Raw genomic sequence first — 18,426 nt, 5'->3', positions numbered from 1 at the left:
CCCCCCCCCCCCCCCCGATGCAGGCAGGGCTCAGTCTCCTGACCCTGAGATCATGATCTGAGCCAAAATCAAGAGTCAGACACTTAACCGACTGAGCCATCTAGGCTCCCCTGGTTCTAATCCTTTAATAACTTGTTTTCTCTTTGTTGGCTTTAGGATCTTCTGAACTTTGCCTAGTTTTTCTATTTTCTTTCTAATGTCGGAGTTTATTTTGTTAAGTAATGAATTGACATATAAATTATAATCTTAGTATTTTTTATTAATATTTGGCAAGCTGTGGGGCACCTGAGTGGCTGGCTCAGCTGGCTGTGCCTAACTCTTGATTTCAGCTCGGGTCGTGATCTGGGTTCATGGGATGAACCCCACAGTGGGCTCTCTGCTCTTAGTGGGGAGTCTGCTTGAAATTCTCTCTCCCTCTCCCTTGCTGCTCCTCCCTGTGCTCTCTCTGTAAAAATAAGTAAATAAACTTTAATTTTAAAAATGTGCATGTTATTAAACTCAGAATTCCTTTTTCCATGTGTGATTGTTTTCATTATGTCCAGAGGTGAAATGTAATAAATTCCATTGTTTTTAATAAGGCTAATGAAGCCCATCATTCTCTGGGCCCTGCCTACTTCTTCAGCCTCCACCTACATACCTTCCCATCCCTCCTCACTTTGTTTAGTGCCAGAATTCACCCAGCTCACCTTGATCCTCACTGCCTTGGAGATTTATATATAGTGTTCCTTCTGCCTGGAACCTGTGTTCCCCTTTCCTTTCCCTGATCCGGAAGTTTCTATCCATTATGTTAATGATAGTGGTAAATAGGGACACCTAGGTGGCTTAGTCAGTTAAGCGTCCAGGTCTTAATCTCAGCTCAGGTCTTGATCTCAGGGTCATGAGTTCAGGCCCTGCATTGGGCTCTATTCTCGGCATGGAGCCTTTTTTAAAAAAATAAGTTGTTAATAATAATAATAATAATAATAGTAAATAAAAATGAATGAAAAGAAAGCTGGAATAGTCACAAAGCTTAGAACACACAGGTGGTCTTTACAGTGAGATCCAATTTTAAAGCAAAACTGCTATGAATTTCTTAATAGAATTTTTTCTTAAGATTTATTTTTTTGAGTGTGAGAGACACAGTGAGGGAGCAAGCAGGGGGAAGGGTGAGGGAGAGTGAATCTTCAAGCAGACTCCCTATCAAGAATGCAACACCAGACTTGATCCCAGGACCCTCAGATCATGACCCAAGCCTAAATCAAGACTACCGCTTAACCAACAGAGCCACGCAGATGCCCCCTTTCTTAATAGGATTTTAAAGATAAGCATTATTTTAAAATGTTTCAGTGATTTTTTTTTCTCATGTGAAAGTTAAATAAACATGCTGCTTGAAATGGTTTTGACCTTATTTTCAAAGTCCAAAAATAGATGGCCCTTTGTTTTGAATTTAACTCTTAAACATAGGTCTATAGTTAGTTTTTTGTTTTCCTTTATTATACTTTATAGAGTTGGGGATTTTTTCCTACCACTTCACTTATGGCAAGATCTTCTTTCATTCCCTTTCTTTAGGACTCGTACTCCTATGTAAGATCCACAGCTCCTGCTGTAGCATATGACAGTAAGCAGTACTACCAACAACCAGCGGCCACTGCTGCTGCTGTGGCCGCTGCTGCCCAGCCTCAGCCTTCTGTTGCTGAAACCTACTATCAGACAGGTGGGTTCTATTAGCATACACAGTTCCATCGAAAACTACTCAAATACATTATTCAGTGTGCTTCATGAAAATACCCTTTTAAGTCCACCTAAGCTATTTTGTTATATTACCTCAAGAAGCAAATTGTAGCTATGTCCTTCTCTTCTTCTGCTCTGTGCTTTGAGTACCAAAGAGGGAGGGAGCTGTGGGGGCAATTCATAATCATGCTCTTCTCTCCCAGAGATGAATTTTTGTTCCTGGTCTTCAGCTTTACAGTTCTCTTTCTGCTATGAAATAAGCTGTACAATAGGAGTTGTGGTGATAACTTCTGGCCACATCCTTAGCTTCGCCAGAAATGCCCAGAACATACTGCTTGATTGCCTTTGTGTAACCATTGGAAACCCTTTGTGGGCCCTTATTTTTAATTCATCTTTTTCTGATCAGTAATGACAGTTGGTTCTGTTTCCAGCCTCTGATATTACAGTAAATGTAATGGTTCAAATACAGGAAATACTTTGTTTTCAAGGAAGCCTACGTATTTGTAGTCTTTGTTTCTTTTTTCTTTCTTTAAAGATTTTATTTATTTGACAACAAGAGAGAGAACACATGTGTGAGCGCAAGCAGGGACAGGGGCAGGGAGAGGGAGACACAGACTCCCAGCTGAGCAGAGGGCCCGATGTGGAGCTCAATCTGAGGACTCTAGAAACATGACCTGAGTTGAAGGCCCATGTTTAACCTACTGAGCCACTCAGGCACCCTAGGATTTATTTATTTTGCAGAGCTCATGTGAGCAGCAGGGAGGGGCAAGGGGAAAGAATCTCAGTCAAGAATTGGATGCTTAACTAACTGAGCCATGCAAGCACCCCTTGTAGTCTTTAAAAGATGGATTTTTTGATAGAGATTCTCCTGATAACTTCTAAAACAAAGCTGAGTTCAGAGAAGTAGATAGTTCCTTTATTTTAGTTAATTTTTGAAGGACCATGGGAGTGTGGATAGACCTTCGATTAGGAAAGAGTCGGACTGGCTTCTAGTACTGGCTTTACCACTAATGTGGGTGAGTGAGTTTTACTCTTTTCATCTCTGTTCTCTTATTTGTAAATGAGGTAGTTGACTCTGGGGTACTTCTACTTCTGAGATTTCTGTGAGTCCCATAAAAGTGATATAAAAATATTTTGAATTATAATGATCAACTTTTCTATAGTTTCTTCTCTAATAATTTGTGGGTACACTGATCTGTAGCAAACTTCTGGTTAATTATCAAAGTTAGATTGTGGTAAAGAGTCAGAAGAGTCTTGATTTAGTCTTAGCTCTGATGTTGACTATGTGCCTTGTAAGCCATTTAGCTCTTAGACATTAGTTTCCTTTTGTAAAATGTCCTCATCTGTGTGTTGTGTGGATCAGGTTTTATACTTGTAGATAACAGTTTTATAAACTGTTAAGTGCTATTTATTTAAGGTGCCTTAACTAAGCATAAAGTGATTTGTATGCTTTAGTGATCATTAATAAGATTAATTATTAATTTAGGGCTTGATAATAACAGTTCATAAGCTTCTTAAAGCATACATTTATTTTGAATATGGTCAAAAGTAGCAAAATGTGAATGGTGGCCATTTTTTTGTTAAGATTTTTTTTTTTTTAATTAATTTATTTGACAGAGCGATCACAAGTAGGCAGAGAGGCAGGCGAAGTGGAGGGGGAAGCAGGCTCTCTGCTGAGCAGAGCACCTGATGCGGGGCTCAATCCCAGGACCCTGGAATCATGATCTGAACCAAAGACAGAGGCTTTAACCCACTGAGCCACCCAGGTGCCCCAATGGTAGCCATTTAAAAACAGCTGCACTCAAGCTATTGATATTTGAAGAATTAAGTCAGTGGCACTTTGTGAGTTGGAATTAGACTGACATTCACCATAGATGAATTAATAAAAGGCAATGAATGGTATATGAGCACATCCGATATAATTAAATTTTGAAAATTTTTACTGTGAATTGAAATCATATTTGAGGCTCTTTATTCTGTTCACAATATTAAGCATAACCCTCAGGTTAAACTAACTGACTCGATACACACACACACATACACACACCCCTTTACCTAAAAACTATTAGTACCTGTTTTAAGTAGCACTGCTGTTTCAGTTAGTTGTAAATTTAGACAAAAATGCCATTTTGGAAATACATGGAAAGTATCTGGGAAAAGAGGATAAATGAATTTATCTAAAGGTTATATTTTACTCAGTTGGTAATAAAAATTTCAAACCTCTGCCAGGAAGAAATTGCTAGCATCAAATTTATAGTTGGTGTTTACACTTTTCTAATTTTCAAGAATATTGATATAATAACTGTTGAGGTTCACCTTTCTCATTTTCTGAAATCTCTTTTCTATTTTAGCCCCCAAAGCGGGTTATAGCCAAGGTGCAACTCAGTATACACAAGCCCAGCAAACTCGACAAGTGACAGCCATAAAACCAGCCACACCAAGTCCAGCTACCACTACTTTCTCCATTTATCCTGTATCTTCCACCGTACAGCCAGTAGCAGCTGCTGCTACTGTGGTGCCATCCTATACCCAGAGTGCTACTTACAGTACCACGGCAGTTACTTATTCTGGTAAGAGAAATGAACTGTGTTTAAATGAGTAAACAAAATTAGAAACTATCTTGATGTTCTGTGAAATAATCTTAGTCCCAGTAGCAAGAATTGAATTAATTGATAGGTGTAGATATATATGTATAATGTGACAAATGGACCATAATAAGTTGTATTTGGGGCTTTTGTTTTTTTAAGCCAGGAGATAATGAACAACATAAAATTCTCTTTGGGCATTTGAAAGCCAGCCATGAGTCCTGGCCTAGCATTGCAGTTAGAAAAAATAACACCTAGTATTTTACAGGGTCATTTTTTTTTTCTGACTTTTCCAAATGAATTTGAAAATTTAAGGTTAACATTCAGGGACTAACACTGACAAATTGTACTGTTTATTTCAGCCACCAGGGAAGTATTTATTATCAGGAATAAATCTTGAAAATATTGGGTAGTCTTTGTAAATATCCATAAGATTGTTATATAACATACGTCTCTTGGAAGGACAGAGTAGCTCTATTTTCTTAAATAATTATATGTTTATTTTATTAAGGAAATTACATATTTCCTTAAATAATCATTATATTAAGAGAAATATCACTAAAATCTTCCTGTGTCCACTGTTTTTGCTAATTTCTAGCTAAGGTATTTTGCATTATTTCAGTGATTAAAATCACATGTTGCTTTTTTTGTAGACATGTAACCTTGTACTTCTGTATGGTTTATTTTGTTAGGCATTTTATTTATCTTTCTGTACCTTGTCTTGTTCTATGGAGGATTTAAGGCGGTATGGGCAGTTTTAGTTATTTCGTCCAGTTTGCTTGTTAAAAGCCTACTACTGAATTAAAATTTTGTTGTTGTTTTTCACAGTTTGCTTTGAGAGAGTGCGCAGGCATGTGCTTAAGCAGGGGAGGAGAGGATGAGGGAGAGAGACCACACCCAGCACAGAGCCCAACATGGGACTTGATCCCATGACCCAGAGACAGCAACCTAAGCCAAAATCAAGTCACACGCTTAATGGACTAAGCCACCCAGGCACCCTGTTTTTCAGAGATTTTTTTATCCTATGCTAAATTCTTGTGCTGGGTGCTAGGGATATGGTGATGAATTAGGCTGACCTGGAGTATTTAGGAACAAGTTTTTTGTGGCTGGAATCCAGGATATATGGGGTAAATATTAAAAGATAAGGCTGGAAATGGCATGTGAAAAGCCTTGCAGGGTCTGTTATGGTGTCTGTCTCTATCTAAAAGGGTGCCAAAAGGAGCAGTGGGCACAGATTTTTAAGTTAAACCATGCAGAAATGAATTGGGAGTGAGGAGAGGTTGTTATTCCTAGATCTGTCATTCAGGATTGACCAGATACAACTTTTCTGGCCCCTCTTTATCTCTGACTAATTTTTATTTATATCTGATTAATCAGTTATAACTCTAAGTGGAATAATTTCAGTAAGCTCTGACTGGACACTTTTTTTTTTTTAATGTCCACCAACAAAATAAGAAGTATAATAGTATCCTTTCCTGTTACTGCTTCTGTCTTACGTGTTGTTCTGTTTTTTCTGTCTCTCTTCCTTTGTCCAGTTGCTTGAATATATCTTACACAGGATTTAGTTAATTATTTTTATTTACTGCTATAATATGTGAATAATACATCATTTAAAACTAGAAACTATAGATAAAAAAGAAAACATTAAATCACAGGACATGTACCCCAGATGCCAATTGCCATTAACATTTTGGTTTATGTCTTTCTCGTTTTCCTCATGGAAATATACATATTCGGTATATACGTTTGTGTTGTTTTTTTTTTTTTTTTTTAATAAAAGTGAATTTGGCCAACACATACAATTTTGTTAATTGCTTTTTTCTGATTGTGAATGTTTGTGCATATCATTAAGTATGAGGTACATCATTCTTTTGATTTATGTTTTTCCCCAACTTCTTGTTTTAGAGAACTTTAATTCTGCAGAAAATTCAGAAACATAGTGTAAAGTCTATATACCATTTTCTTAGATTTACCTATTAATATTTTGTCATATTTGCTTTATCTCTTGAGACATTTCAAATGGGTCAGCATTATAAGTTGCAGATGACCTGGTGCTTTGCCTAGAATTCTTCAGCCTGTATTTCCTAAGAATAAGAGTATTCCATTACATAACCACATGCAAATACAATTAAAAGGAATTGAACATGAATTTATCTAATTCTTTTAGTTGTCCACAAGTGTTTTTTATGGCTGAGCTTTCTATGTTTGGTGTGTTTTTGTTTTGTTTTAAATTCAGGTTCTAATCAAGGATTGTGGATTATACTTGGTTGTCATGTCTTGTTAGTTTCAGTTTTCTTTAATGTAGAATAATCTCCTGTTTTTATCTTGTCTCTCCTGACCTTGACATGTTTTAAGAGTTCAGGCCAGTTGTCCTATAAAATCCATAATCCAGATTTATCTGCTTTCTTTATGCTTAGATTTTGTCAGTTTTTTAATCAATAAAACTACCTAAGTGAGCTTCAGCATTTCATCACATCAGGAGCACATAAGTAATGCTATAAATTCCTTATTGATGGCAGGTATAATCACTTACTAAAGTGGTGACTACCAGATCTCTCCATTTTAAGGATACCTTTTCCCCTTTGTACTTATCCAAATAGTCTATGGGCCTGTTAACCAAACTACTTTTGACTGTGGTGTTGGATCCTTTGAAAGACTCTTAAATGAATCAAGTTCTACAATGATGGATATAAAATCTTTTTACATTGATTCTCAGCATTCTTCTCTAAGGAAGCGTCACCTCTTTTTAGCATTACTGTGGACTCAGTATTTTTTGTTCAGTGTAGTATAATCCATTACTTTCATTTTTCTTTTTGAGGCACATGCTTTCTCAATTTTGGCCAATGAGATCCTTTTCAAACTGGCTCCTGAACCTTTTGGACTTGGCATCATTATTTTTTGAGCACTTTTTCCTTTTTTTCTTCCACAGTAGGACATACACTTAAAGCATTTCATGCCCAAACAGTCAGCCATTTCACAAAGGAGCTGCGTTTTCTAATATGGTATTTAGAAGTCAGAATCTATACTTAGAAATACATAGTTTTTAATGGCTGTATAATATTGTTTGGTTGTACTATATATATTTTAAAGTATCTTTCTTGGGGTGCTAAGTTTCGTATTATGGAAAAACTAGAAACAACAGTGGGTAAAATAATCCTTGTATGAAAAGATTTGTAAATTTGCCAGTTGTTTAAATTCTTGGAAATTGCCAGTATGTCAAAGAGTATGCACTTTTTTAAAAAAAAAAGTGATATATGGTGTGAAATTGCCATCCAAAAAAATCATTGTTAGGACTTCTGAGTTCTGTATGTGTAATTTTATATCAGCTACAATTTAGGTCAGCTGTTTTTTCCATCTCATTAAACTTAGTTCTAGAATCTCAGAACCTGATAAATGGTGGCTTGTAACATGCTGAATTTACTACTGCAATGGTAGGTTTTTGCTTCTGATATTGTACATTGTATTTAAAAATAATATTTCAACTTAATTTGTAACTTACTAATTGATAAAGATTTTTTTTTCAAGATTTTATTTATTTGAGAGAGATCAGAAGTAGGCAGAGATGCAGGTCGGGGGGTGGGGGGGGGGCAGGCTCTCTGCTCCATGTGGGGCTCAATCCCAGGACCCTGGAATCACAACCTGAGCCAAAGGCAGAGGCTCTAACCCACTGAGCCACCCAGGTGCCCCATAAGGATTTTTTTTTTTTTTAAGATTTTATATATTTATTTTTTTGAGAGAGAGGGAGAGAGACAATGAGAGGGGAGACATCAGTGGGAGAAGTGGACCCCCTGCCATGCAGAGAGCCCGATGTGGGACTCGATACTGGGACTCCAGGATCATGACCTGACCGAAGGCAATCGTTTAACCAGTTGAGCCACCCAGGCACCTCTAATTGATAAGGATTTTTAATAAAAGTACTTTTTTCCCCCCTAGAGGTCAGGGAGAGGGAGAGAGAATCCCAAGCAGGCTCCACACCCAGCGCATAGCACAACATGGGACTCAATATCACAACCCTGAGATCATGACCTGAGTCTAAATCAAGAGTCGGATGCTAACCGACTGAGTCACCCAGGTGCTCCTTTAATAAAAGTACTTTTTAAGTGAAAATGTTTTAGCCCTCAGAAATTGAGCTTTTATTTAGAGATTCAACCTTCTATTTACTTTCCAGTAGTGCTTTTACGAGAAATGTACATTTGTTTGCCAGTAATCATAGGAGATTAAGTAGTAAGCTATATAGTTAAGCTTACCTTTTATTAGTTTTAGACTACAGATACGCAGATGAAGATTAATTTGTCAATATTAAGCTTAGTGTGGTGATTTTTATGGTTTAAATAACTCAGTGTTTAAAAAACACCTCACGGGGCGCCTGGGTGGCTCAGTGGATTAAGCCACTGCCTTCAGCTCAGGTCATGATCTCAGGGTCCTGGGTTCGAGCCCTGTATCGGGCTGTCCGCACAGTGGGGAGTTTCTTCCCCCCTCTCTCTTCTTGCCTCTCTGCCTACTTGTGATCACTCTCTCTATCAAATAAATAAATAAAATCCTTTTTAAAAAAATAAAGCACCTCACAGTCTCTTAGCCCGTTTTCTCATCTGTCAAGTAAGGATAATAATAGTTGTTTTATAGATCTGTTTTGAGAATTCATTGTGTCTGGAGCACTGCCCCGAATACGGTGGATTTTCTTTTTCTTTTTCTTTTTCTTTTTCTTTTTTTATTTATTAATAAAAAAATAAATATTTATTAATTAAAAATTAAATATTTTATTAATTTGACAGAGAGAAATCACAAGTAGACGGAGAGGCAGCCAGAGAGAGAGAGAGATAGGGAAGCAGGCTCCCTGCTGAGCAGAGAGCCCAATGCGGGACTCGATCCCAGGACCCTGAGATCTTGACCTGAGCCAAAGGCAGCGGCTTAACCCACTGAGCCACCCAGGCGCCCTACTGTGGATTTTCAATTTTAAAAAAGCTGAAAGTCCTGGTCATCCCGCATTGTAAAATGCTATTGCCCTTATGCTACTTTTTTATCTTCTTGATACATTAATTCATGAGGTTACATTTAAGTGGTATTTTTACAGTTACTGTACACAACAGCTAGTCATTTGGAAAATATCTTTAAAATTTTTCATATAAAAATCATGGTCCTAGCCAGTTAAAATTTAAAAGTAGCTTTGTTAATTTTAACTAGACAATTTATGGTGCTTTAGAAGTGAAATTTAAACTGCATATTTCTGCCTATCACTTTGAAGACATTTGGTCTTTCTCCACATTTTTAAGTACCATAGGACATTAGTAAGACTGGCCAGAAGAGTTTATTGATCTGTAGTTTCTCCTTTGATCAGTTATATGAGTTGTTATCTGATTGTTTCTTATCTGATCATATGCTTATTATTAATATGCCTACCTGCTTCTTCATGTTTTTACTTTTAGATATTTTCTTCTCACAGTACTTTCTATCTTTATAAGCACTTTATAATTTAATAGCCTGATATAAAAGTCTAGGAAGGCTTTTCATGCAAATTACTTGATTGCACTGTTTTGTAGATATTTCCACTTTAAGGTGCTTATGATTCTCACTTTTCACGCATCTTAAATCCTCACCTTTCCAATTCATGTTTTCATTCCTGTGTATGTAGATGCCTCAGAGCTAGTGGGTCATAAGTCTTTTCTTTTCAACATAGCAGTTGCATTTGAGAGACCAAAAAGTTTAGTTTTCCTTAAGTAGTTCTTCTGTGCCATCTTGGCAACTAGGAATATTTTTCTTGAGCCTTACATGTCTTTGCTCCACTCAATTCCACTTCAGAAAAAAAAAAAAAGTCTTGTAGTGCGATAAATAGGGAGTCTTCCAAATTTCCAGAGACCTCAGTTTAGAAAAGGGATAAGTTTTCTAGTTTTGAGATAGGCTTATAAGTAAAATCAGTAACTTTGTCAAATTTAAAACTTCTATAGATTTTTAAGTCTATAAATCACTGAACATAAGCAACATGTATAAGTTATGTCTGCATCAGTAACTAGCTTGTTGTGCTTATTCATTAGAGACTTTTAACAATGGAAATGGATAGAATCAATCCATTCATTCAGAAAATACAGTGCTTTTTTTCTTTTGAAAAATGAGTACCAATGTATTTCGTTCCTAATTCCAAAATTTTTTGTCTGTTATCTTACATATTCATCTGATCTCTAGCTTCACATCACAGACCTCTGCTAAGGTTTCTTCACCTTGCTTCTCCAAAGCAGCTTCTGTCAACTCCTTGCTTTTATCAGTTGCATAACCCATCACTCAATCACCGGGATTCAAAGCCTTTTTCTGTTCTTTTAAATCTTCTGTCCTCTCAGTCATCAAGCATATACTTTAATGAATTTCTTTTTTTCCTGTCTAATATCCTAGTTCAGACTCTCCTTCAAATTCAGCCCTTCCCAAATGTATGCAGAGGAATTCTTTTGGGGGAAATACTAACAGATTCTGTAACCATGTACATTTTATCACTGTCATATCCCACCGAGTAGGAAGTTTCTCGAAGTCAAGGACCAAATCTTACACTCTTACATATTTATAACACCTGACATGTGTTGAGTTAAAATTTTATTGATTGACTTATAATTTTTCCAGGTTTTGCGAGTTACTCATTATTTGTAAATATGCACATGTAAACCTGCCTTTGCTAGCAGTATTTATTGAATTTAAGTTCAACGCATTTAACTTGGCCTGTTGTAATTATGTAACATAATCTTTGTTTGATTTTATTTGTAAGGTACGTCTTATTCAGGTTATGAAGCAGCAGTGTATTCAGCTGCATCCTCCTACTACCAACAGCAGCAACAGCAACAGAAGCAGGCGGCAGCGGCGGCAGCAGCTGCTGCTGCAACAGCTGCCTGGACAGGGACCACCTTTACTAAAAAAGCACCATTCCAAAATAAACAACTGAAACCAAAACAGCCTCCCAAACCGCCCCAGATTCACTATTGTGATGTTTGTAAGATCAGCTGTGCTGGACCACAGGTACTTATGTTGTATGTTTTACCACGAGCCTTCAAGTTATTTTTGGTAGTCAAGTATGGTTGATATTCTAACCCTCACAGAAAAGGTTTACATTTTCTTTCCTGTTAGCTTTTAGCTAACACATACACATATTTCACTAAACAGTCTTTTTTTAAGAAGTATTTGTATTTTTTTTAAAAAAAGTATTTGTATAGAGACATAAGAATTCTATTTAAAAAAACTTTAGAAATAATTATGTTAACAAAAATGGGCAAATTATACTTTTTTCATGAAAGATACTTTGCCCCTTAAATAAAACTTTAGCTTAAAAGTTTTAATTTTAAATTAATTAGGGTTGGGGATAAGATTGACTTTTTCTTTCTTTTAACGGTCACAGCTTGCTCTGTAAAGCCTTTATACAAAATTCTTCAACTTAACACAGTTGGCTTTTAATTTCCTTAGCTCTTGTTCGAGGTCCATGACTATAGGAATAGAATGTTGTAGCTTAGAAAGGATGACCATAGAGATAATTCAGTTTTATATACTTGAATTAAAGATGAGAGGACTTTGTCAGATGTGTTATTTTTTGGAGCATATAAATAGCAGAAGAAAATTGTCTTTCTGCAGTTTTGAAAGTCCTTAAAATAAGTTCTTTTAACAATCTGTAGTTTGCAGGATGACATTTTTTTTTATTTGCAGGATAACATTTCTGATAAGGCTAACATTTGTATATGCTTTATAGAATGTTACTTATTTCTGTGTAATTTCCTTTGTGAAGGAATAGAAACTTTGGGAACAAGAAAGATGTGGGGAAGTGTCTTTTTCAAAAATATCAACTAATGAAGCATGTAAAATATTTATTCCCTTTCTTCCCTAGTTTTTTTTTTTTTTCCCTGATTGTTACACCTTAAAATGTGATTTCGGCATGAGTGTTTATAAAGTCTAATGTGTTGAACCCTTATCCTGACGTTATTTGTTAATTTCTTTAAGAATGTCTTTTTATATAAGAATTGACAAGCAGTTTGGAAGATAAAAGGCATATTATGGTAAAGGAACAGTCTTTGCCTCTGTAGTAGGTTCTTTCAGTTGAAAGAACTCTGTCCCACCTATATACATTCTTCTTAATTTACTAGGTTAGTTGTATCTGCTTCTTAATACTGAGTTTTTAGTTTATTTTCAATTACCAGCATTCCCTGAGTTACACAAATTAGGGAATAATTAATATATGTAACTAGTTAGATTAAAACCTTGTTTCTCCCTATTTTGAGTGTGATAGGAAATCGTTTCATTGTGATTACATGGTGGGGGGAGAGGGAGGAGGTAGGGAATGTTGGGCAGGGACCCAGGATTAAACATGGAAGGAGTATATTCTATTCTGCAATGGCTGTTGATAGGGGATGATGCTGTGAGTAGCAAATGTAGGCCTAAGAGATGTGTTGACTATCTGGTACCAATACATGATAGAACATGGGTCTAGGATCATAGGTAAAGAGTAGCATTTAGAATGATATCTGTAAAGCTGACCATCAGTTTGGAGTGCCTAGATCTTTACGAAAGAATAGGCCAAGGATACTTCTGCAAGTCAGAGGCAGATGCTTAATGAGAAAAGCATCATTGGCATTGTAGGTTAGAACCTAGGTCTGGACATGAGGAGAGAGAGTAATAAGGTTCAGGTTTAAGGTTCTCAGACCTGGCTCTGCCACTGTGTGGCTTTGGACAAGTTGGAGACCTTCATTTCTTTGGGCTTTTGTTTCTTCACTTATTAAGGATTTGCCCTAAATAATTGAGGCTCAGACTGCTTCATGGAGCCACTCCAGGCCACTGTAGATAATGAGAGGAGAATCAGATGAGTGGGTCTTAGGTCTCCCTCTTTGTTTCAAAAACAGAGCAACTTCCCCTACTTCTGCATAAGATTTCATTTGGAGAAAGGATTCTCTTGTTTAAAAATTAGAAAGTCATTGTTTAGGTAATCTCTAAAGTTCCATCCAGCTCTGAAATTTCTGTGATGAATATACAGTTTTATGCTAATAATACGTCTGTCTTAAGAACAGTTTTAAAAATAAAACACGGAAGAGGAACTATTTGGCCCCACTCAAGGAAAAAGAAACAGCAGTCCTTATTAACCTCCTCATTTTAATAAATCTGCTACCTTTTATCAGCTGATTCCAGATAGTTGTTTTTTGGGGTTTTGTTTGGTTTTTTTGCTAGGGATTTTATTTATCTGTTTGACAGAGAGCGAGCACACAAGCAGGAGGGAGAGAGAGAAGGAGGCTCCCGTCTGAGCAGAGTCCAAAGCGGACTCAGTTTCAGGACCCTGGGATCGTGACCCGAGCCTAAGGCAGACACTTAACCGACTGAGCCACTCAGGGATCCCCAGATAGTTTTTAATATAGTTTCACTATTTTATTGGCTAGTATTACAATAATACTGTTTTTCCTTGCAAATATACGTAATTTTGGCTGTTTCGTATTTTAGATAAGCTTTTGTTCAGGATGGTATGGGTTCTATATGAAAACACATTCTGAGTTAGAAAAATTAGTTTTATAAATAAACATACCTGTTCATAAAAATGTCTTGTTACCATTCAGTAACTTTTTTTTTTTCATGATACAGATACATTCCTCTCTCCTCTTAATTCTACAGTTAAATAGTTTGTGGAATGGTCACTCTGTCCATCATTATACATAAGCAGTAGAAGATTCAAATTCTTAAAACTGGGTGTGGTTACCTTATATTGTTAATATGGCTATGTATGAAAGTCCTTTGCAGATCAAAGTGTTGGATAAGTATATTCTTGGTAAGCAAAGTACAGAGAACTACAGATACATCACATCTATAGGGAATCCCACATGCTCTTGTTCAGTTGCTTTTACAGTTGTTGAGTCCGCATTATTAAATGAGTAGTAGAGATTTGAGAATTGAATAATTTCAAATGATATAGATAGAAAATTAGCAAAGCAACATTTATCCTTTTTGTTTGAAACAGACTTACAAAGAACATTTAGAAGGACAGAAACATAAAAAAAAAGAAGCCGCATTGAAAGCCTCACAGAATACCAGCAGCAGCAACAACTCTACTCGTGGGACTCAGAATCAGTTACGTTGTGAGCTCTGCGATGTGTCTTGTACAGGAGCAGATGCATATGCTGCCCACATTCGTGGTGCTAAGCATCAGAAAGTAGGTGTTTTTTCCCACACATCCTTATGTCTTACTCTTTTTTCTTTTACTTTTTCAATGGAGGGTTTAAATATAGGTGTCTTTAAAACTTGAAAACTTTGAGTGGATTATAGGCCTTATTTATATGCTAATATACATAAAGGTAACATCAAATAGTCATTGCTTAAAGAGGGAAAGATTGGAGACTTTTTTCCTTTGAATTAAACTAGATCATTTATTCTTCCATTTGGAAATTTGTTGTATGATTATTTTCCTCTTGTCATGCTCAGAGCATCCAAGAGTATTCAGAGTTCTCAAAAAAGGACTGGATTTTGTTTAGTTTATGTTGTTTAAAGCAGAGGATGTCTGTGTGTTTATTTTTAGGGTTTTTATTTAAAATGATAAATACCCATTTCCTTGATTTCTAAAGAAAAACTCTTTTAGAAAAAGTTAAAAATCAATGCTTTTTGAGTTTCCTCACAAATGTGCTTTTATTTTGTAGGTGGTTAAATTACACACAAAACTTGGTAAACCCATTCCTTCAACAGAACCAAACGTTGTTAGCCAAGCTACTTCTTCAACAGCTGTGTCTGCTTCAAAACCAACTGCCTCTCCCTCAAGCATTGCAGCAAGCAATTGTACTGTGAATACTTCATCAATTGCAACTTCTTCAGTGAAAGGTCTTACAACTACAGGAAACTCGTCTCTTAATAGCACATCCAACACTAAAGTATCAGCAGTGCCTACAAATATGGCTGCCAAGAAAACATCTACACCCAAAATAAACTTTGTTGGCAAGTACTGAAGATTCTGTGTTTCTCCTAACTCTGTCAAAGTGATGTTTCTCCTCCATGCCAGGCCTAACCCTTCTGTTTTATGCTCTTGTACCCAACCCCCTTCTCTGGGGTCTTATTTGATCACATACCTGTTTTTTTCTCTTAAATTTTTAATCAGTCCTTCATCTTCTAATGGTTTCTTCCTTTGGTTTACCTGTGTCTTCAATAGTCTTTAGAAATTAAAGAGCACAAAATAAAAAACCCAGACATTTTCTCATTACTGTAATCCTCCCCACACTGCAGCCTAATTCTTACTTTGTCTGCTTCTATACTTCTTATCCAGTCCTCAGTCTGTTCCACTGTTTGCACTCTACTCTTTTGAAACTGCTGTCAGAAGTTACCAAAAATCTAATTGCCAAATCCAGTGACCAGTTTTCAGTCTCACACTGGTGATTCCTCTGACATTTGACACAGTTGACTGCTGTGCCTTAAAGCTTAGTCTCTTCTGTGTCTATCCACCCCATTCTCAGGTGTCTCTTTTGGGTCTCCCACCTTCAGGTTCATTAAATGGTGGTGCTTCTAAAATTCTGATTCTAGTTCTCATCTCACTTTTTCACCCAGTATTCACAAGTGGTCTCATTCATTTCAGTATGCAGTAACTTTAAAATCTCTTGGGCAAACTCAAAACTCCCTCCTTTTCAAGCTATGGTGTAGGAATTACCTGGTTATTATCTATATGGGTTTCTGTGGGCATCCAGTGTCTGATTATGTCGCAAGAATGTCGTGAAATAATCTCTTCAAATTGCTGCTTTTTTCACTTGGAAAATTTTACTGACATTATTTCTACTTGTTCATTGTCTCCTTCGGTTGTTTACTTAGTCCTTTTGTTTCTGTTATTATAGTATTTCTACAAAAAGATGTGTTTTTTCTTCATAGCTACTGCCTTGTGTTAGGCCTTCAAAGTCTCTTCCTCAGAGCTTTGTTTTATACCACATACAGTCTCTCCAAGCTTATCAAAGTCGTTTTGTTAAAATACATGTCAAATTGTTCTAGTCTCCTGCTTAAAAACTTTTCAGTGGTCTTCTCCTTGCATGTAGGAAAAAACTATGTTCCTTAATTATCCATTCGAGGCCTTCATAGTCTGAATGTGTCATCACGTCTGCCTACATAGTAATTGATGGGGATGTCTTCCTTGAATTTACCATAGTCTTTTAAACTTCATATTGTTGTGTATGGGATTCTGTTTAGATATCATTCTCTTCCTTCTTCTGGGCCAAATTCATACTTAATTAGTCTTCTTTTAAAGCCCAGCTCAAGGGACACCTGGGGGGCTCAGTGGGTTAAAGCCTCTGCCTTTGGCTCAGGTTATGATCCCAGGTCCTGGGATTGAGCCCTGCATCGGGCTCTATGCTTGGCGGGGAGCCTGCTTCTCTGCCTACTTGTGATCTCTGTCTGTCAAATAAATAAATAAAATCTTAAAAAAAAAAAAAAAATGCCCAGCTCAAGTGACACACCCTTAGTGAAGCCTTTGCTAACTGGATCATGTTAGAGGGTAAAGGGTCCATGGGCTTTTTTGTTTGTTTGTTTGTTTTGTTTGGGGGGGGTGGGAGTTTGGTTTTTGGTTTTTGTTTGTTTTTTTTGGTTGTTGTTTTGTTTTTAAGCATTTCCACCTCACTGTGTTCCTACTTGTTATAGCACTTAACATAGTATTTATTTGTATCTTCCCTTAAATTGTTGGTACCTCAAAAGCAGCTATATTATCTAATTTTTATATTATCAGGACTGGGTGATATCCTATCACCCAGTTGCTTGGGAGGGAACTAGGGATACAAACATGAATTGTGCTTAGACCCTATCTTTTTAGGTACTTGCTGTCCCCTTTAGGTATTTGTTGTTATGAGAGTCATGGTGGGGACAGGATCATTGGTTGTTGGAGAAGGGAAGAAATCTAGGTATCTATTTCATTAACAGGAGAAAAAAGCCAAGTGGTTGATGTGTTCTTCAAAATTCTGTTGTATGTCAACCAGGAGTTGGACTGATGGTGAAAAAAATAGAACTTTATCTGAAATTTATTTTGTATCAGATTATACATTTACAAAAGAAAAATGAAAATTACTATAATTCTTTTATGATCCTCTAGGTGGGAATAAGCTGCAGTCAACAGGAAATAAAACAGAAGACTTAAAAGGAACCGAATGTGTTAAAAGCACTCCTGTAGCCTCTGTACAGATTGCAGAAGTAAAGCCAGACACCGTCTCAGAACCAGTCACACCTGCATCTCTTGCTGCTTTGCAGAGTGATGTGCAGCCAGTGGGCCATGATTATGTGGAGGAGGTATTGACTTGAGAATACCATCACTGTGAGAGTATAGGAAAGAAGTCTGTCACTTTTTTGGCGCCTGGGTGGCTCATTTGATTAAGTATCTGATTGATTAAGTGTCTGACTCTTGGTTTGAGCTCAGGTTGTGATCTCAGGGTTGTGAGATTGAGCCCCATGTTGGGCTCTGTGCTAGGCATGGAGCTTGCTTAAGATTCTCTGCTCTGCACCACCACCCCCCACCCCCACGCCAAAAAAAAAGTGTCATTTTGTTGCAGGAATGCTTTATGTGTAAAACTAGATTTAGGTTACTTATAAAGGAATATCACAGGTATCTTTGTTAAAAGTTTTTAAAAAGCATGCCCTTGGGGCACCTGGATGGTGGTCGGTTGAGCGATTGACTCTTGGTTTTGGCTCAGGTCGTGAGATTAAGCCCCATGGTGGTTTCCACACTCAGCAGGGAGTTCACTTGAAGGTCCTTTCCCTCTGCCCCTCCACCCTCAAATAAATTTCTTGCTCCTTACGATTGCCTAAGTGACATCATAATTTTTTTTTTTTAACTTTATTCCTACCAACACCATCACTGTGATAGAAGATAACTTTCTATTTGTTTGGTAGGCATTCTTCTATCCTTCAAGTATCTGGCTTATAAAGAGTAAAAAGAAAATTGTGAACCACAAAATAATAGAGTATTTCTTTCTGGACAATGATGTAGTTTCATGTATAAAATTAAAGTTGCTGAGTTATCAGATCATGTTTATTTGATTTGTCAAGCTGATTAGAAATCTTCTTGTTTTACAGGTAAACTCAGTAAATTGAAGAGTGAGGGAACATTGGAGGGGACTGATAGATATTTGCTGTTGGCAAAAAGCCCACCATAGAGTGGTGTAGCACTAGTCTTTACTTTCAC

General features: G+C 36.8%; 1 protein-coding gene across 3 annotated transcripts in view; it reads left to right on the top strand.

The window, feature by feature from the left end:
• ZFR (zinc finger RNA binding protein) overlaps nt 1-18,426 on the top strand; it is an 85,842-nt gene that overhangs the window by 23,598 nt on the left and 43,818 nt on the right. For all 3 annotated transcript variants that reach the window (XM_059416961.1, XM_059416960.1, XM_059416962.1), the window contains 6 exons: nt 1,549-1,693; nt 4,062-4,280; nt 11,041-11,288; nt 14,254-14,445; nt 14,927-15,218; nt 17,341-17,534. In XM_059416961.1, the coding sequence (XP_059272944.1) occupies nt 1,549-1,693; nt 4,062-4,280; nt 11,041-11,288; nt 14,254-14,445; nt 14,927-15,218; nt 17,341-17,534 (1,290 nt within the window). The remainder of the gene's footprint in view (nt 1-1,548; nt 1,694-4,061; nt 4,281-11,040; nt 11,289-14,253; nt 14,446-14,926; nt 15,219-17,340; nt 17,535-18,426) is intronic.

Source organism: Mustela nigripes, chromosome 12 (genome assembly GCF_022355385.1).
Source record: "Mustela nigripes isolate SB6536 chromosome 12, MUSNIG.SB6536, whole genome shotgun sequence".
Classification (NCBI taxonomy): Eukaryota; Metazoa; Chordata; class Mammalia; order Carnivora; family Mustelidae; genus Mustela; species Mustela nigripes.
Note: the sequence above shows the minus strand (reverse complement) of the source record. Positions and strands in the feature narration are given on the sequence as shown.